The following is a 17,928-nucleotide window of genomic DNA, read 5'->3' on the forward strand; positions in this document are numbered from 1 at the left end:
GTTTGTGTGTTATTTGTATTTATAATATTCAGCCAAAGAAGCACTTAGCTGAGTGGTTGTTGTTAGCTGTTAGCTGTAAAGCTAGTGTTTTAGCTAGCATCACAAATACTACAAATGTACCTCAATCACAGCTTGTATTGAAAAACCTACATGGTAATGTAGTTACATATTACAATAAAAAGTAATCTGAGTAGTGTGTTTCTTTATAACATGTTACCCCAACAAGACAGAAAACACACAGCAACACCTGAACACACCGTTGTCATGACCTGGTGTTTATTTATGGTTTTGTTTTCCTTGTTTTGGGTTTTTAGTTTAATCTGTGTTTAGTTGTTGTTATTTTCCTGTAGTTCTGGTGTTTTGTTTCCTTGGGTTTGTGTTTTGTGTTTCTAGTTGTCTAGTCTTGTTTTGTGTTTCTAGTTGTCTAGTCTTGTTTTGTGTTTCTAGTTGTCTAGTCTCGTTTTGTGTTTCTAGTTGTCTAGTTGTCTAGTTGTCTAGTCTTGTTTTGTGTTTCTAGTTGTCTAGTCTTGTTTTGTGTTTCTAGTTGTCTAGTCTTGTTTTGTGTTTCTAGTTGTCTAGTTGTCTAGTCTTGTTTTGTGTTTCCTGTTTTACTTTGGTAGTCCTGTCCTCCCTGTGTATTGTCTTGAGTTTTGCTTCCTGTGTTTTCTCTCCTTGTTGATTACCAGCCCTGCCCTCATGTGTGTCACCTGTGCCTCGTTGTCTTCCCTGGTCCCCTTGTATATAGTCTGTGTCTTCCCCTTTGTCCTTGCTAGTTCGTCTCGTCTGTGTGGGCTTTGTGTCATTCTATGTCTCGTCCATGCCATGCCATGCTATGCTATGCTCCAGGTAGTTTCTTTGTTCATGTTATGTTTTTGAACCCTCGCTAAGTTTCCTAGTTTGCTTTTCTAGTTTTGCCACGTGTAGTGTGATTTTCAGTTAGTTATTTTGTACTTTACCTTTTGACCACGACAAGTGTGATTTTTAGTTTTGTATTGTTTTGCCCTCCTGGCCTTTAAATAAAAGACTGTTTTTTGGATTTTAACCGCTCTGCGTCCTGCAACTGTGTCCTCATCCACCACAAACCCTGACAGTACGAACTAGCCGACCTTGGACACAGCAGATGCAGGAGCGGTCACATTGGCTGCCTTTAGCCACAGCCTAGAGTTCGCCCCTTAGGAAGTGACCAACAATGGACCCAGCGGACTATTTGTTTGATTTTGTTTCTGCCTTGAAGGGGGTGGAGGAGCGTAGGCAGTTCTTCCTGGCAAACTGGGAATTTGTCTCCGATTATGCCCTCCTTCCCAAATTTGGGCCATTGTTGGAAGGGACTCGGCTGGCCTTAAAGTTTCCCTCTGGGTGAGGGATCAGGAAGGCGCAGGCGGCGTCGGCGTCGGCACCCAGCTGCTGTTCTGGACACAGCTGGAAGACTGGTGGACTCTACCGTGGAGCCAGCTGGGCTCCAGACGACGTCGCTCCTTCCGGGGCCGCCCAGTGGCGGGCTCCAGATGACGCCATCCTCTCCGGTGCCGCCCAGGGGCGGGCTCCAGATGTCGTCATCCCTTCCGGTGCCGCCAGAGGGCGGGCTCCAGATGACGCCATCCTCTCCGGTGCCGCCCAGGGGCGGGCTCCAGATGACGCCATCCTCTCCGGTGCCGCCCAGGGGCGGGCTCCAGATGTCGTCATCCCTTCCGGTGCCACCCAAGGGCGGGCTCCAGATGACGCCATCCTCTCCGGTGCCGCCCAGTGGCGGGCTCCAGATGACGTCATCCCTTCCGGTGCCGCCAGAGGGCGGGCTCCATATGACGTCATCCCTTCCGGTGCCGCCAGGGGGCGGGCACCAGATGTCGTCATCCCTCCCGGTGCCGCCCAGGGGTGGGCACCAGATGTCGTCATCGCTTCCGGGGCCGCCCAGGGGCGGGCTCCAGACGGCGTCGCTCCTCCCGCCTCGGCCAGAGGGCGGGCTCCAGACGGCGTTGCTCCCCCCGCCTCGGCCAGAGGGCGGGCTCCAGACAGCGTCGCTCCCCCCGCCTCGGCCAGAGGGCGGGCTCCAGACGGCGTCGCTCCTCCCGTCTCGGCCAGAGGGCGGGCTCCAGACGACGTCGCCTGCCACAGAGACCTCCAGTGCCCCCCGCAGAGGACTTCCTGCCAAGACAGGGGTGGCAGAGACGCTGGAGGTCACCTGTCTGGATGCTGGGGGTGCATCCAGCCTTGACCCTGGAGGGTCATCAGATCTGGGTCCACGCCCTGACCCAGAAGGACTCTCAGCCCCAGCGACTGGTCTAGTCACTGGGGAACCCCCAACTCTGGCTTCCAGCCTTGACCCTGGAGGGTCATCAGATCTGGGTCCACGCCCTGACCCAGAAGGACTCTCAGCCCCAGCGACTGGTCCAGTCACTGGGGAACCCCCAACTCTGGCTTCCAACCCTGATCCTGAGGGGTCCCCAGCCTTTGGTTCTTGTCGGGACCCTGGAGGGTCCCCTGCTCTGGTTTCCTGTCGGGACCCTGGAGGGTCCCCTGCTCTGGTTTCCTGTCGGGACCCTGGAGGGCCCCCTGCTCTGGTTTCCTGTCGGGACCCTGGAGGGCCCCCTGCTCTGGTTTCCTGTCGGGACCCTGGAGGGTCCCCTGCTTCGTCTTCGTCTCTGGCTTCTTGTCGGGACCCTGGAGGGTCCCCTGCTTCGTCTTCGTCTCTGGCTTCCTGTCGGGACCCTGGAGGGTCCCCTGCTTCGTCTTCTTCTCTGGCTTCCTGTCGGGACCCTGGAGGGTCCCCTGCTTCGTCTTCGTCTCTGGCTTCCTGTCGGGACCCTGGAGGGTCCCCTGCTTCGTCTTCGTCTCTGGCTTCCTGTCTGGACCCTGGAGGGTCCCCTGCTTCGTCTTCGGCTCTGGCTCTGGCTTCCTGTCTGGACCCTGGAGGGTCTTCTGCTTCGTCTTCGGCTCTGGCTTCCTGTCTGGACCCTGGAGGGTCTTCTGCTTCGTCTTCGGCTCTGGCTTCCTGTCTGGACCCTGGAGGGTCCGCGGCCTCGTCTTCGCTGGTGTTCTGCCCGGACCCTGGAGGGTCCGCGGCCTCGTCTTCGCTGGTGTTCTGCCCGGACCCTGGAGGGTCCGCGGCCGCGTCTTCGCTGGTGTTCTGCCCGGACCCCGGAGGGTCCGCTGCCTCATCCTCGCTGGTGTTCTGCCCGGACCCTGGAGGGTCCGCAGCCTCGTCATCGCTGGTGGTCTTCCGCCCGGACCCCGGAGGGTCCGCGTCTCCATCGCTGGTGGTCTTCCGCCCGGAACCCGGAGGGTCCGCGTCTCCATCGCTGGTGGTCTTCCGCCCGGACCCCGGAGGGCCCGCGTCTCCATCGCTGGTGGTCTTCCGCCCGGACCCCGGAGGGCCCGCGTCTCCATCGCTGGTGGTCTTCCGCCCGGACCCCGGAGGGTCCTCAGCCATGTCCATGCTGTGCTTCCGCCCGGACCCCGGAGGGTCCTCAGCCATGTCCATGCTGTGCTTCCACCCGGACCCCGGAGGGTCCTCAGCCATGTCCATGCTGTGCTTCCGCCCGGACCCCGGAGGGTCCTCACCCCTGTCCATGCTGGGCTTTCGCCCGGACCCTGGAGGGTCCCTGTCCCCTCCATTTCTGACTCTGCCCCCCAAGCACCCCAGACTCTCGTTTTACGGGACCTTTGTCTCCGTTGCCCCTGTTGGCCCATGGCCGGGGCCTTCATGAACTCTGGGACTTTGAGTTATTTTGATTCATTTCTGAGACCTTGAACTCTAGCTCCCTGTGTTTTTATTTGGACCCTTGTTTTGTGTTTTTAGGAACGTCTGGGAGCCGTTCCTTGAAGGGGGGGTTCTGTCATGACCTGGTGTTTATTTATGGTTTTGTTTTCCTTGTTTTGGGTTTTTAGTTTAATCTGTGTTTAGTTGTTGTTATTTTCCTGTAGTTCTGGTGTTTTGTTTCCTTGGGTTTGTGTTTTGTGTTTCTAGTTGTCTAGTCTTGTTTTGTGTTTCTAGTTGTCTAGTCTCGTTTTGTGTTTCTAGTTGTCTAGTCTCGTTTTGTGTTTCTAGTTGTCTAGTCTCGTTTTGTGTTTCTAGTTGTCTAGTTGTCTAGTTGTCTCTAGTTGTCTAGTCTTGTTTTGTGTTTCTAGTTGTCTAGTCTTGTTTTGTGTTTCTAGTTGTCTAGTTGTCTAGTCTTGTTTTGTGTTTCCTGTTTTACTTTGGTAGTCCTGTCCTCCCTGTGTATTGTCTTGAGTTTTGCTTCCTGTGTTTTCCCTCCTGGTTGATTACCAGCCCTGCCCTCATGTGTGTCACCTGTGCCTCGTTGTCTTCCCTGGTCCCCTTGTATATAGTCTGTGTCTTCCCCTTTGTCCTTGCTAGTTCGTCTCGTCTGTGTGGGCTTTGTGTCATTCTATGTCTCGTCCATGCCATGCCATGCTATGCTATGCTCCAGGTAGTTTCTTTGTTCATGTTATGTTTTTGAACCCTCGCTAAGTTTCCTAGTTTGCTTTTCTAGTTTTGCCACGTGTAGTGTGATTTTCAGTTAGTTATTTTGTACTTTACCTTTTGACCACGACAAGTGTGATTTTTAGTTTTGTATTGTTTTGCCCTCCTGGCCTTTAAATAAAAGACTGTTTTTTGGATTTTAACCGCTCTGCGTCCTGCAACTGTGTCCTCATCCACCACAAACCCTGACAACCGTGTGTTTGAAACATTTAAACATGCAGCTTTTTAATCATAAAGTCTCACCTGTCAGTGTCGGCTCGACCTTTGGACCCGTCACTCTTCATCAATACATCACAGGTTTTAGAGGATCCAGGGCTGGTTGGTGCAGCTCTGTCAGACATGGAGACACTCTGTGTTAGTGTGTTAATAAAACCATCAGAACACGTCTCCACATGTTATGAAAGCATCAACATAATAACATCACTGCAGCAAATCTCTCAGCTGACAGCAGCTGAAGAAGAAAACATGGATCCAACATGTTCATCACTGTCTCAGCCAGACTGAGCCCTGAAGTCTGGAAGACTTTCTGTCACTTACTCAGACTGAGGCTGGTCCTGATTGGAGGACATCAGCCCGTCCCTGGTGCCATGTGGTCCACTCAGAAGGAGCTTAAAGAGATGGTCTATCCCCTCTGTTTCCTCACACAGGCTCAAGTCAGGGTCAAAGTCAGTGCAGCTGCAGGAATAAAAACAGTTTGTTATAAAGACACATCTATTAATCATATTTTATTTCCTTTTGTTAATATCCTGGTTGATCATAAACTGTTTTCTGTCTTTGATTCACAGACTTAGAACAAAGTTCTCTCTGGTTTGTTCCACAGGTTCAGGGTGAGGTTTCTTTCTGTATTTGGTTCATTTCCTCTAAAGGGTTAAAAGCTCACAGCAAACAATCAGCTGGTCCTCTGAGCTCCACTGTGTGACTGATGTGTCATTGATGTGTCATTGGTTTGGTCAGTGTTTGCTAGTTATCTTCACAGGAAGATGAACTCTGTCAGGAGGAAACTCTGGATCACTTGTTCCCTGAAGGACCCTGCAGAACATCCTACCTGCTCTTGGAAGACTGATCCAAGGAGTCAGAGGATCCAAAGCTGAGCACAGGTCTGTCAGACAAGGAGACAATAAGACAGTGGTAAAAATATATAAAAACAAAAACACAAAATAATGTAAACATAGTGAGTGTTTACAACATGTATAAATACAGTTATATTGATAATTCAATCTTACATCCGCTTCCTGGAGAGGTCACTGGGCAGACCTTTGGACCTGTCACTCTTCAAGGACACATCACTGCAGTCAGAGGACTGAGGGCTTGGTGGATGGTAGAGACTGTTAAACAAGCAAAGAACAAGTAAAAGACAGAAACATGTAGTAAAATATTAACATGTTTCATGTTTATCACATTTATAATGAAGTTACATAGTGATGACAGAATCTCACCTCTTTGAGTAACCAGGTCTGCAGACAGAGAGAAATGAGTCTGTTATCAACCACACATATAAATGATCATCACAGAGAACAGAGCTGAAGTTACACAGAGAGTTTACAGGGTTTGTTAAAGCTGACACATGCTGACAGAACCACATACCTGAAGGGACGGGGTGAAAGACTGAGGACTAGACCGTCTGATTCAAATTCAGTTCATTTATAGAGCACATTTTACAATCAGAACAGCCTCAATGTGCTTTACAGAAACAGGCTGAACCCCATTAAGAGAAACAGTGTCAGGAAAAACTCTTTTACTTTAACTTCTAACAGGAAGAAACCTTGAACAGGACCCGGCTCATAAGGAGAACCTTCCTGCTGACAGTCGGCCGAGAGGAGGAGAAGAAGAAGAGGAGGGAGACAGGACAGAGAGGATGAAGGAGAGAGAGAGAGAGAGAGAGAGAGAGAGAACTAGAACAGTTAATGACATAAAATAATGGATCAATTAATTTTGAAGTTTATTCTTGACCCACTGGGAGCCAGTGAAGAGAAGATTAGATTTTTGTCGTACAACTAAGTTTTTGAAAAGATGATTTGAACCAGTTAATGTAAATGAGTTTAGTGTTACTAACTGGAAATGATTCATGGGAATTTAGAAAAATAGATGTGATTTACACAAAGTGTGACTGTAATAAGTTTTTGATCATTTGACCTGTCTATAGGTCAGGGGGTTTTATTATTGGTGACTTCATTAAAAGAGCTTCAGCTACATCCCATAGTTATCTTCACAGGAAGATGAACTCTGTCAGGAGGAAACTCTGGATCACTTGTTCCCTGAAGGACCCTGCAGAACATCCTACCTGCTCTTCCACGGTTAGGAAGCAGAACAGGAACAGTTAACAACAGGGGGGGTGCCTTCAGGGGTCTGAGTGTGTCCTTGGGCTGGAAGGAAACAGGACTGTGTCCATGTCCTCTCTCCACTTGTTAAGGTAAGATAATCTGCTCATCATAACGGTTCATGTGACATAACCGGACGAGCTCCGCCACCGGACAGGAGGTCATCCAATCAGAAAGAGACTGAGAGTTTACATCTGAGTTAAGATGACTAATTGGTTAAAAAAAAAAGTCAAGAAAGGCAGAGAGGATGCTGAAACCCAGGTTGTCTGGGCAGTGAGTACAGGGTCTGTAGCGGCAATGTCCCAAAAAGAAATAACAAAGCCACCTAGGCTGTGTGTGACAGGCTTTGTCTGACGCGTGTCCACAGTTGTTGCTGTTTGAAAGAATCCAACAGGCGGCTCGGCTTCATTCATCTGTTTAATTCAATCTATGTTCACTTTCATGCAAGTCCATTTAAGTCTTTATAACGAAAATTCTGCGGTTGAAACACACGGTCAAAAACTTTTTGGCGTGACGACTACACAGCCTTCCAAACCATCTAATCAAAGTGCACCTGTGCGCTTTACCTAAATAAATCCGGCTCCACCCAAGGACATGGCTGCCCACTGGTATTTTAACATAATGCCAATTTGCATCTAACTTAGGAAATATATACTTATTCAAATTTATAAACCAAATTAAGGAGAAATACACAAAATAAATTATTATTATAAATTATTCTCATTATGGCATCTACAGGGTCTAACTCATTGATTCTTGCCTCCAAAGCAGTAAATAAACTGCACTTGTTCCACCTATGACTCTGACTGAAGGAGGCAGGTGAATAAGCATTTGTAACACTTTGCAGGAGAAACAGATGGAGAAAGAGATCATGCAGTGACAGACAGTGCTGAGAGTTTTTAAACTAACCACAAAACTAAACCACCACAGTACACAGAGGTTTGATAGTTTGCTAGTTACAGCTGGTCAGTGAGTCAGTGACAGAGCACCTAGAACACCAGGAGATCAGGAAATGATGATTACATTACCTCAGAGATGGAAGATGAAGAGGGGCAGGACCTTCAACAAGACAAGGCATGGGGAGTGGAAAAGATCCCTGACAGACAAACCCCACAGATGGAATAAGAAGAGGAACGAATTGAAAAGGTTCCCACCAGACCTGAGGTGAAGACAAACATTGAACTGTGAGACGGTGTCAAGGTGGAGCAGCAGCCTCCATCAGGTTCTAGGACTTAGAAACTAAACATTCTTAACACTACAGTCAGAAAACACTTGATCACAGTGACACCTGTGGCCGTTCAGTGAACTGCATCCTGTTGTTGGTGCACATGCTCAGTCTCCATGTGTGCTGTGAGTGTGTCTGTGTTTTACAGCAGCTCTTTGTGTGTTTAGTGTGTTGGACCTGTTGTTGTTTGTGTGTGGTTCATGTGTTGTTGTTAGATCCTCCCTGCAGCACCTTCTACAACTTTGTACCATGAACCACATCAGCTGCTGAAGTCATGTTAGTTCAACATCACATCCACTCAGACTGAACTCTGCTGCAGATGATATTAGCAGGTAGACAAGCTAACATTAGCCTGCTAGCTGTAACTTATCACAGCAGAGGTCACTGAGGTCACTGCTAACAGCTCTACATGGACAGTTACTGTGTGAGGATTCTGTCATTTGTTCTCCTGTCAACATCAACACAACACACTGAGCTGAACAAAGAGAATACATACCTTGTGTGACTTCAGTCGCCTCATGGACTGCAGAGCTTCATCTGGGGTTTGGGGTCTTGAGGATTCAGGTCTTGGTGGAGAGGATCTGGCAGTCACAGAGAGACACATCAGACACAGACTCAGTCTGGGTTTTGGTCCTGATCAGAGGACCAGCAGCTAGCTGTGATGTAGCTAACATGTCCACATGTTCAGTCTTCTTCTGTCGTCACATGAACACATGAAAATATAAAAGTGAAAATATTCTCATGTCATACTCCATGGTGGTCTGTTCCTCTGTTAGAATCTTTGGCTTTGTTCTCTGAGCTTTTTAATATTTGTTGATGTTTTCTTCTTCATAGTTTGACTTCCTGTTCAGTTTTCTTTGCAGAGTTTTGTTTGCTTGTGTCACTTCCTGTCTCCACCTGAGTCTGCTCACTCTCTCCCTGTGTATTTAAACTGTGTGCTTCACCTTCATCAGGTTGTGTTGCTGCTCTTTGTTTGGTCCCTGGTCTCAGTTCCAGTCTACTCTTACTGCTTCAGGATCTCTGCTTGTTGTTCATAAAGCTCATCTTTTGTTGGAGAGGTGTGCAGTGTGTGTCTGTGCTGCAAACTGTAACACAGTATCACCACAACATGGTCTTTGTAACACAACAACAACACTGTCACTGTTATCTGTCTGAGGATCCAGCTGCTCCAGCTTCTAGGTTCAAACTTTGTGCTCCTCTGGCCTCAGTCTGACTTTAATAATAAAATCTCACCTCTCAGGATCTGATCCTTTAAAGTCAACAACTTGACCTTTTGAACTGTCACTCTTCATGGATCCATCACTGCAGTCAGAGGATTCAGACCTTTGGTGGAGAGCAGAGTTAGACAGTGTTACTTTGAGAGTAATCTGTTACTGCTTCAGCACCACCTACTGAGACAAGTAGGTTATATACATGAACACAAAGGAACTTACTGTCCTGTTGTGTTCAAAACACTTTAAGTTTGTGCATGTATTGTCCAGTGCTGACTTTAATAACAAGATCTCACCTCTCAGGATCTGATCCTTTAAAGTCAACAACTTGACCTTTTGAACTGTCACTCCTCATGGATTCATCACTGCAGTCAGAGGATTCAGAGGATGAAGCTCTGTCAGACATGGAGAAACACAGAGTTATTTAGTTTAGTTTAACATTTAATGACATCACCCCCTCCAGCTCAATAAAATCTCACCTGTCAGTATCTGGTCCTTTAAACTCATGATCCTGCTCATCACTTGTCATGGGTTCATGAACAAGGCAGTGAGCTCCTACCGCAGGGAAGATCAGAGGTCTGTGGACGGGCAGGTGCTCAAAGTGAAAAAGGGGCACATGGAGCATGAATTTGAAACACCACACAGAGACACCCTGTACAATGTAACTGGTTGGATCGAACCAACCCATATTCATAGAGGGGATAAAGGAGGGGTGGAGGCACAGCCTATATCCACAAAGCCATAATTCAAGCTGTACATTTAGGACGTATGAAGGTAATGTGTTAAGTTGAAAGCTGTAAAAATATTTGGAGGGGGACACCTCTGGGGGAGGGGGGTGTGGGGGTCCTCCCCCAGAAAGTTTTTAATGAAGTAGAAGCCATTTCCTGCATTCTGGTGGATTTCAACAGCTATTTTACCAACAGAAGTAAAAGGTTAACTAAACAACTATGACTGAGAGAGTCAATAATAACTCCTTATTTAATTTAAGCAATGATGAAAAATACCAAACAAACAAAAATGAAACAGTTCTGTCAGCCTCATGGTGGAACTACACTAACAGATTATTAGAACAAAATATGTTTACATCTGTTACTTTTTAACCTCTGTGCCACAATGATCTTAACCACAAAACCATCACAAGACCATCAGCTGGACGGTCAGATTTTAAAGAACAGATCAGATTAAACAGATTAGAAACAGATTACTCAAAGCCTCCAAAAAAGCTGCAAAAAGCTGCAAACAGGTAACTTAGTTCACCATGAATCCAAGTTACGCACAAAGTACTGGATACCACAGGTGAGCTCAGTAGAGGCATAATTTCCAGATGTACTGTCTGCAGAAGGCTCAACAGCAGGACAGGAGAATGGCAGATCTGCCTCCGTTCACCAATGTAGGAGTCAACGTCTTTGGGCCTTTCGAGGTCAAAAGAGGGCGAAGCCATGTCAAAAGGTACCAAGTACTCTTTACTTGTCTCACCATAAGAGCTGTCCACATTGAGATTGCTCATAGTCTGAATGTTTGGGGTTGGGTGGGGTGGGTGTTAAAATGTAAAAGATGGTTATATTGTACTTTCCTGTTGTATTGTACAATGATATCTTAAAATAATAAAAAATACTTGAGAAAAAAAAAGAGATTGCTCATAGTCTGGACACCGACTCTTGCATACATGCAGAAGAGGTCAGACTAAGATTATGCGCTCAGACGAGACTAAAAGAACTTTTTTTTTTTTTTTTTTTTACCACTCGCTCCCCAGGTGGTAAAAAAAAAAAAAAAGTTATTTTCGGCACGGAGGTACCATACTCCCCGAGAAGTGTGTGTGCAGAACTCCTCATACGGCCTCCTACACAGCGCACGTCACACACAAAAGGTCCACAATGCAGTTGTGTTGTAAACTGTGAGCACAGTCGTGGTGACCTGGCCTAACGAGCTGATAATGTTCAGGGAAGAGGGCGCACAGCTGACAACAGATAGAAGATCAGTAGCTGACTGTAGCAGACCTCTGGTCTGTGTGAGTTTAACTCTGTGAACGTGTGGATGACTGTCTGCAATAATACATCCCGTCTCCCGGGGTTTAATGTGCGCAAGCCGCTGTAACGCCGTGATCAATACTGGGATTAGTTTTTAGCGCCACCTTGTGGACGGACTCTCTCCTCTGTGCGCCGTGTTTCTCCTTCCAGCAGCTGTTTGCAGCTGCTCATCTAAACTGTCCATCGTCGCTGTGCTTCCTCCTTCTGTCTGTGTGTTCTGCACCTGAAGAAGCTCTTGGCTTCTCCACATTCATCACGCCCACAATAAATTCCGATCACAGCATGGTTGACGCACAGCACTGAGAGAAAAAGTTCTGCCTATACTTTTTGGAAAAAAATAACATTAATTAAGCTTAATGAGGCAGGCAGAGCTGTTACCATATTTGGTAACCATATGGCATTTGTCTGCATTTGGCAGCCATATTTGTAGTCTTTATCAGACTTTAAGCATTATATCTGTCTTATTGATCATCCTTCAGCTGTATAGTATTCGGCTACTTCTTTATCAAATCATTACACATGATATCTGCCATATTCATCGCTTTGGAGCTGTTTGCTACATGTCCACTAAGCATATACTGTGTTGTAGAGCAACATCTTGTGATTCTGACTGTGTCCATACTTTTTGCCTGAAGGCTTCGGTTTGGACAAAAACAGAAGTTGCTTAGAGGGTGTTTTTACATTGGAAACGCATTAGGAGGGGGACAGAGAGAGCTGCAGTTAGGGGCAGTTGATAACCATTCAGGTTGCCATGGATACAGGCAGACAGGGGCTGTTACCGTGGTGACAGGCTTTGATCTTTGACAATAAAGGCAAAGATTAAAGGTAGGTGTTCATACTCAGGCCGTTGTAGGAGCGAGAGCGCAGCGCAGAGCTTTAGTTGTTGTTCGACGAGCAATAAAGCTGTTTGGTGAACACTTTCAACGATAGACACAGCAGGATATTTTGCCTGAATTGCAAAGCAAATCATCTCAAGCGTGACTAAACTTGGAGAAGAGAAGGATCAGAGAGGAAGAAGGAGACACACAGCTGCAGAGGAGGCTAACATCTCAGCAACAGATTTCTTCACACAGTCAGATTCGTGGTGAGTACCAACAGTAGTGAGTGATAAGTGCAACTTCATGTTTATTCAAAGAGAGAGAGGGAGAGAGAGTCGTGCGCATTTACGCACATGCTGTGTGTGTGTCTGCGCGTATTGGGGCGAACTCCCCTCTGCGTGATAGAGAGACCAGAGAAGTGTAAACCCAGGGACTGTAGAGACGGTGGAGCTCCTGGTGACGTTAAACCAAAGCGTTTTGCCAGCTGTTCAGGGAGAGTGCCGGTCTTTTCCTCATTCATGGTGAAGTGACTGGACCAGAGCAAACCTATTTTCTACCTTGCTGCCATTTCCACATCTTTTACAGGATCAACATGAAATTGCACACATTTGTAGAGAAAGCACTTGTGATGCTCACAGTTTTTAAATTTTTTGTCTGAGTGTTTTGGTTTGGACACACCAAGCAGTTGTTCAGAGGGTGGAACCCCTATTAAAATACATGGGATCTGCCCTGAGAGGAGTAACAGGAGGCTGACACACCTCTCTCTCCAACATTAATTAAGCTTAATTAGGCAGGCAGAGCTGTTACCATGGTGAGAAGCTGACACACAGAGGCATACAAAGCAGCCATATTTGTAGTCTTTATCAGACTTTATCAGTGTAGTTTTTTGGCGCAGCGTATCTTCAGCATACATTGACCGATTTCAGCCATTCAACTATCTCTGTTCCCTTCCTAATGCATTTCCAATGTTTCCCATCCAGGCTCGTGTCCTCACAGGGTATACCCCGCCTCTCACCCAAAGCTAGCTAGGCTAGGCTCCAGCTCCCCGTGACCCTCCACTGCAGGACAAGCGGGTTAACAGAAGATGGATGGATGGATGTCCAAACTGATGCCTTCAGGCAGAAAACAAGAAGAGAAGCGCGAGAAGAAAGAGCGCCAAGAACAAGAGAAGCGCGAGAAGAAAGAGCGCAAAGAAAGAGAGAACCGTGAGAAGAAAGAGCGCAAAGAAAGAGAGAAGCGCGAGAAGAAAGAGCGCCAAGAACAAGAGAAGCGCGAGAAGAAAGAGCGCCAAGAACAAGAGAAGCGCGAGAAGAAAGAGCGCCAAGAACAAGAGAAGCGTGAGAAAAAAGAGCGCAAAGAAAGAGAGAAGCGCGAGAAGAAAGGACAACCGTTGAAGCAGTTTGTTGTGGAATCGGATGGCTTAATCACTGGACTGGAAAAGGCCAACGGGACCGTCCTCACAAATGAAAATCTCAGAAAGGCTGCTGAAGAACATACCCTGTGTTCTTCCAAGTGTGAGGAGCTGGCCAACAAGGTCTGCAGTATGAGGAGTGAGCTACAGAAGGCCAAAAAGACCGTCCTGGAAAAAGACAGTAAGATCAGCCAACTGTCAGAGGACAGGTCCTCCTTACAGGATCAGCTGAAATGTGAGCAGGAAGCAAGAGAAAGCGTTGAGAAACACCTTGATGAGCTCAAGAAACGTAACAGCGATCTTAATTCAGAGCTGGTTAGTAAGGAGCATGTCATCACTGACCTGTTTGCTGAAAACAAGCATGTCTGCAACGAGCTGGTCAAGAGCAAGGCCAAGTTCAGACAGTTGGAGGAGGGAGAGCTGGAATTTGAGCAAAAACAGAAAAGTTTACAGCACTCTCTGACTCTGCAGCAAAAGGAGATTCTAGAGTTAAGGGTAAAGTGTGACCAGCTCAGAAAAGAAAATGAAGACCTCAGACAGGCTGCTGAAGAACATGCCCAATGTTCTTCCAAGTGTGAGGAGCTGGCCAACGAGGTCTGCAGTCTGAGGAGTGACCTACAGAAGGCCAACAAGACCGTGCAGGAAAAGGACAGTAAGATCAGCCAACTGTCAGAGGACAGGTCCTCCTTACAAGAGCAGCTGAAATGTGAGCAGGGAGCAAAAGAACGTGAGGAGCTCAAGCAACATGACAGCGACCTGATTGCTGAGAGCAAGGATCCCTGCAACCAACTGTCCAAGAGCAGGGACAAGGACAGACCGTTGGACCCCGAACAGCGGGTAGGCATCTTTGTGCCACAATGGATAAAATTACAGGAACCTCCAAAAAGAGAACGTGTTGCAGAGACACCAGAAAGCAGATTGGACAGGCTGTTTTGCATACACGAGCAGGGCAACCTAGAGCCGGACAACCTAAGGGACCAGGAATATGCTGACTATCAGCACAGCTGGGACTACAACAGGAGTGTAGACCACCAGGACCCATACAGCCTGGGCAACCCGAAGATTGGGGATAATTGTGGAAAGGAGACAGGCGAAAGAAAGACAGGAAGAAAGAAGAAAAAGAAGACAGACAGAAGATATTGAAGTAGACCTAAGTCTGTGAAATTAACCTGTTTTTTCTGACAACGATTAAATGTGCTTTATAAATAAAATTAAAAAACTTGACCTTGTTTACTTGACCTTATTTTATCTAACAGTGTCCACGTTCTTTCTCCAGTCCAGTTTGTGGTCCAAGTACATTCCCAAGTAGTAGATACACTGATTAATGGATGGATAACATTTACATGTCAGTGTAAGAGTCTCAAATCTTTGGGGTATTTGATGGTAAACTGAATAGAGTTGGATTTATTGAACATAAACAGACAAATGTATTGCTTGAAACAAATAATTTGCTTGGCTTTGATCATTTGATTTGATTGATTATGTTAATCAGGGGTAAAAAATGGTTAGTTTTACTGTTAATTAATCATTAATGTTGCTTTACATGCAGGTTCTCAACTGTAACCCCTAATTTTAATTTATAAGGAGCTTCTCATCGTATGGAGGTATGAGTAGCGCTTCAGATGGCCATCAAGAAGCTGTTGATTGTCATGGAGGAGTGTGTGGCGAACAGGACGACGTGTGCGAGTACGGCGGCTGCATGTTCGGTTTGGACACAGGAAGCAGTTGTTCAGAGGGTGGAAATGCATGAAAACTGCCCTGAGAGGGAGATCCATCATCATTAGACATATCTGCTATATTGATCAATCATTTACAGTCATAGTCTCACTAAGCCTCCGCTATTACTCCAAGACAATTCACCTGCTAGTCAAACCTTGTAATTCAGCAGAGGTTGTACAAGGTGTAATGCAATGTAGTACAATAAACTACAAAAGGTCACGATGCATCTGTAGCGTTTTAATACCTCACTCATTCATAGTTTGGAAGTTTCTCCTCTCTGTCCTCTCTGTTGGAGGAACTCTTAAGCCTCTTAGAAGTTCTCCTCTCTACTCCTAACAGTTTCTCACCTTAAAGGCTGTTCCATACTCCACGAGAACAGAGAACTCGCTCCACGGGTGGTAAGAGTAAAAAAAAGTTCTTTTCGGCACGGAGGTACCATACTCCGCAAGACGTGTGTGTGCAGAACTCCTCATACGGCCTCCTACGCAGCACACGTCACACACCAAAGGTTGACAATGCAGTTGTGTTGTAAACTGTGAGCACAGTCGTGGTGACCTGGCCTAACGAGCTGATAATGTTCAGGGAAGAGGGCGCACAGCTGACAACAGATAGAAGATCAGTAGCTGACTGTAGCAGACCTCTGGTCTGTGTGAGTTTAACTCTGTGAACATGTGGATGACTGTCTGCAATAATACATCCCGTCTCCTGGGGTTTAATGTGCGTCCAGCCTCTGTAACGCCGTGATCAATACTGGGATTAGTTTTTAGCGCCACCTTGTGGACGGACTCTCTCCTCTGTGCGCCGTGTTTCTCCTTCCAGCAGCTGTTTGCAGCTGCTCATCTAAACTGTCCATCGTCGCTGTGCTTCCTCCTTCTGTCTGTGTGTTCTGCACCTGAAGAAGCTCTTGGCTTCTCCACATTCATCACGCCCACAATAAATTCCGATCACAGCATGGTTGACGCACAGCACTGAGAGAAAAAGTTCTGCCTGGGCCATGTGTCCGAGAGCGCTGCACAACGGGCGGTCCGAGAGAAAAATGATGTCATTTTGTGGGCGTAACGTCTGCAGGGGGGAGGGAGTTCTCTGTTCTCGCGGAGTATAGATCCAGCTTTAAAATCATGATCCAGGTCTTTTGACCTGTCACTCTTCATGCACTGCAGTCAGAGGATTCAGACCTTTGGTGGAGAGCAGAGTTAGACAGTGTTACTTTGAGAGTAATCTGTTACTGCTTCGGCATCTCCTACTGAGACAAGTAGGTTATATACATGAACACAAAGGAACTTACTGTCCTGTTGTGTTCAAAACACTTTAAGTTTGTGCATGTATTGTCCAGTGCAGGTCTAAACCAATGAACCAACCTGTGTGTCAGGTTAAACAGGGACAGTTCATGTACATGCTTTGTGTCTTCAGTGAGTTGTTGATTTAAATGAGCATCCTGCAGTTAGCCATGATGCTAGTGTTAGTAGCTGGCATTAGATCACACATTACAATAAAAAAGTAATCAGAGTACTCTGCTGCGTTACTTTACATCGACGCTGATGGAGAGTCTGACAGAAAGAAGGATGATAGAGACTAAACTGGAAGACTGTGCCTGAGTATTTGGCCCAGTCACAAATACACTGTGTGTGTGAAGTATTCATACATGTTGTGGTAACGTCTGCACATAAGGAAAAGAACCACGTCACTTATGAATGAGAACGTCAAGGTCATCTCAGTAAAACAAGCAAGTGTTACATTGGAGGGTAAAAGAAAACAAACAGGAAGTGAGATGTAGACAAAGAAGAAGAACACGTGTAGTCACTTTTTAAATCTTACGTCCACCTTATCCATTAATATCTGATTCATTAAAGTCTGTTTGTAAATCTTCTTACCTGTCATCATCCATGGATGTAAACACAGAGTCAGTGATTGTGCTGTGTTCTGAAGGTGCTCTGTGAGACATGGAGAAACACAGTGTTATTTAGTTTAGTTTAAATGTTACAATATGTCTCTGTGTACATTTCACGGAGCAACAACAAGCATCAACGTGCAGAATGATGTCACTACAGTAAATGTTTCAGGTGAGAGCAGCTGAAGAAGAAAACATGGATCAACAGGTGCTTTGATTGTTAAAGCTAGCAGCTAGCTGTAACTGCTTCAAGAACACATCATGTCATCATCAGCTGCTACTTGCTGCATGTTAAACACTTTCACACTGACTGAGCTCTGTAGAGTGGAAGAACTGCTGTGACAGACTCAGACTGTGTTTGGAGCTGATTAGAGGACATCACCTCACCTGACAGCTTCATGCTCTGAGACATAGAAACCTGAATAATCCTCCATGTTCTTACAGTGACTTATTTTCTGTTTTTTTTTCTATTTTAAACTGAGTTTAATTCTCCATTATTTTCAATGGGCTGAAAAAAGCTTAATAACCACAAAACTAAACCACCACAGTACACAGAGGTTTGATAGTTTGCTAGTTACAGCTGGTCAGTGAGTCAGTGACAGAGCACCTAGAACACCAGGAGATCAGGAAATGATGGATTACATTACCTCACAGATGGAATCTGAAGAGGAGGGGACGGGGCTATACAATCTTCCATCAGGACCTGAGGTGAAGACAAACATTGAACTGTGAGACGGTGTCAGGGTGGAGCAGCAGCCTCCATCAGGTTCTAGGACTTAGAAACTAAACATTCTTAACACTACAGTCAGAAAACACTTGATCACAGTGACA

The 17,928-nt window shown here is 46.4% G+C and overlaps 1 protein-coding gene across 13 annotated transcripts in view; it reads right to left on the reverse strand.

The window, feature by feature from the left end:
* Positions 1 to 17,928, reverse strand: part of LOC114427111 (dentin sialophosphoprotein-like) — a 130,504-nt gene that overhangs the window by 49,985 nt on the left and 62,591 nt on the right. For 6 of the 13 annotated variants that reach the window (XM_028394898.1, XM_028394895.1, XM_028394893.1 and 3 more), the window contains exons 16-22: positions 17,745 to 17,800; positions 17,081 to 17,140; positions 9,714 to 9,812; positions 9,531 to 9,629; positions 9,257 to 9,346; positions 8,520 to 8,604; positions 7,827 to 7,903 (exon numbers count right to left, since the gene is read on the reverse strand). In XM_028394898.1, the coding sequence (XP_028250699.1) occupies positions 7,827 to 7,903; positions 8,520 to 8,604; positions 9,257 to 9,346; positions 9,531 to 9,629; positions 9,714 to 9,812; positions 17,081 to 17,140; positions 17,745 to 17,800 (566 nt within the window). Of the gene's footprint in view, positions 1 to 4,723; positions 4,811 to 5,017; positions 5,156 to 5,525; positions 5,580 to 5,703; positions 5,806 to 5,916; positions 5,935 to 7,826; positions 7,958 to 8,519; positions 8,605 to 9,256; positions 9,347 to 9,530; positions 9,630 to 9,713; positions 9,813 to 17,080; positions 17,141 to 17,744; positions 17,801 to 17,928 lie in introns of all 13 variants that reach the window. The other 7 variants (XM_028394903.1, XM_028394902.1, XM_028394905.1 and 4 more) reach the window with 7 other exon arrangements.

Source organism: Parambassis ranga, chromosome 22, assembly GCF_900634625.1.
Source record: "Parambassis ranga chromosome 22, fParRan2.1, whole genome shotgun sequence".
Classification (NCBI taxonomy): Eukaryota; Metazoa; Chordata; class Actinopteri; family Ambassidae; genus Parambassis; species Parambassis ranga.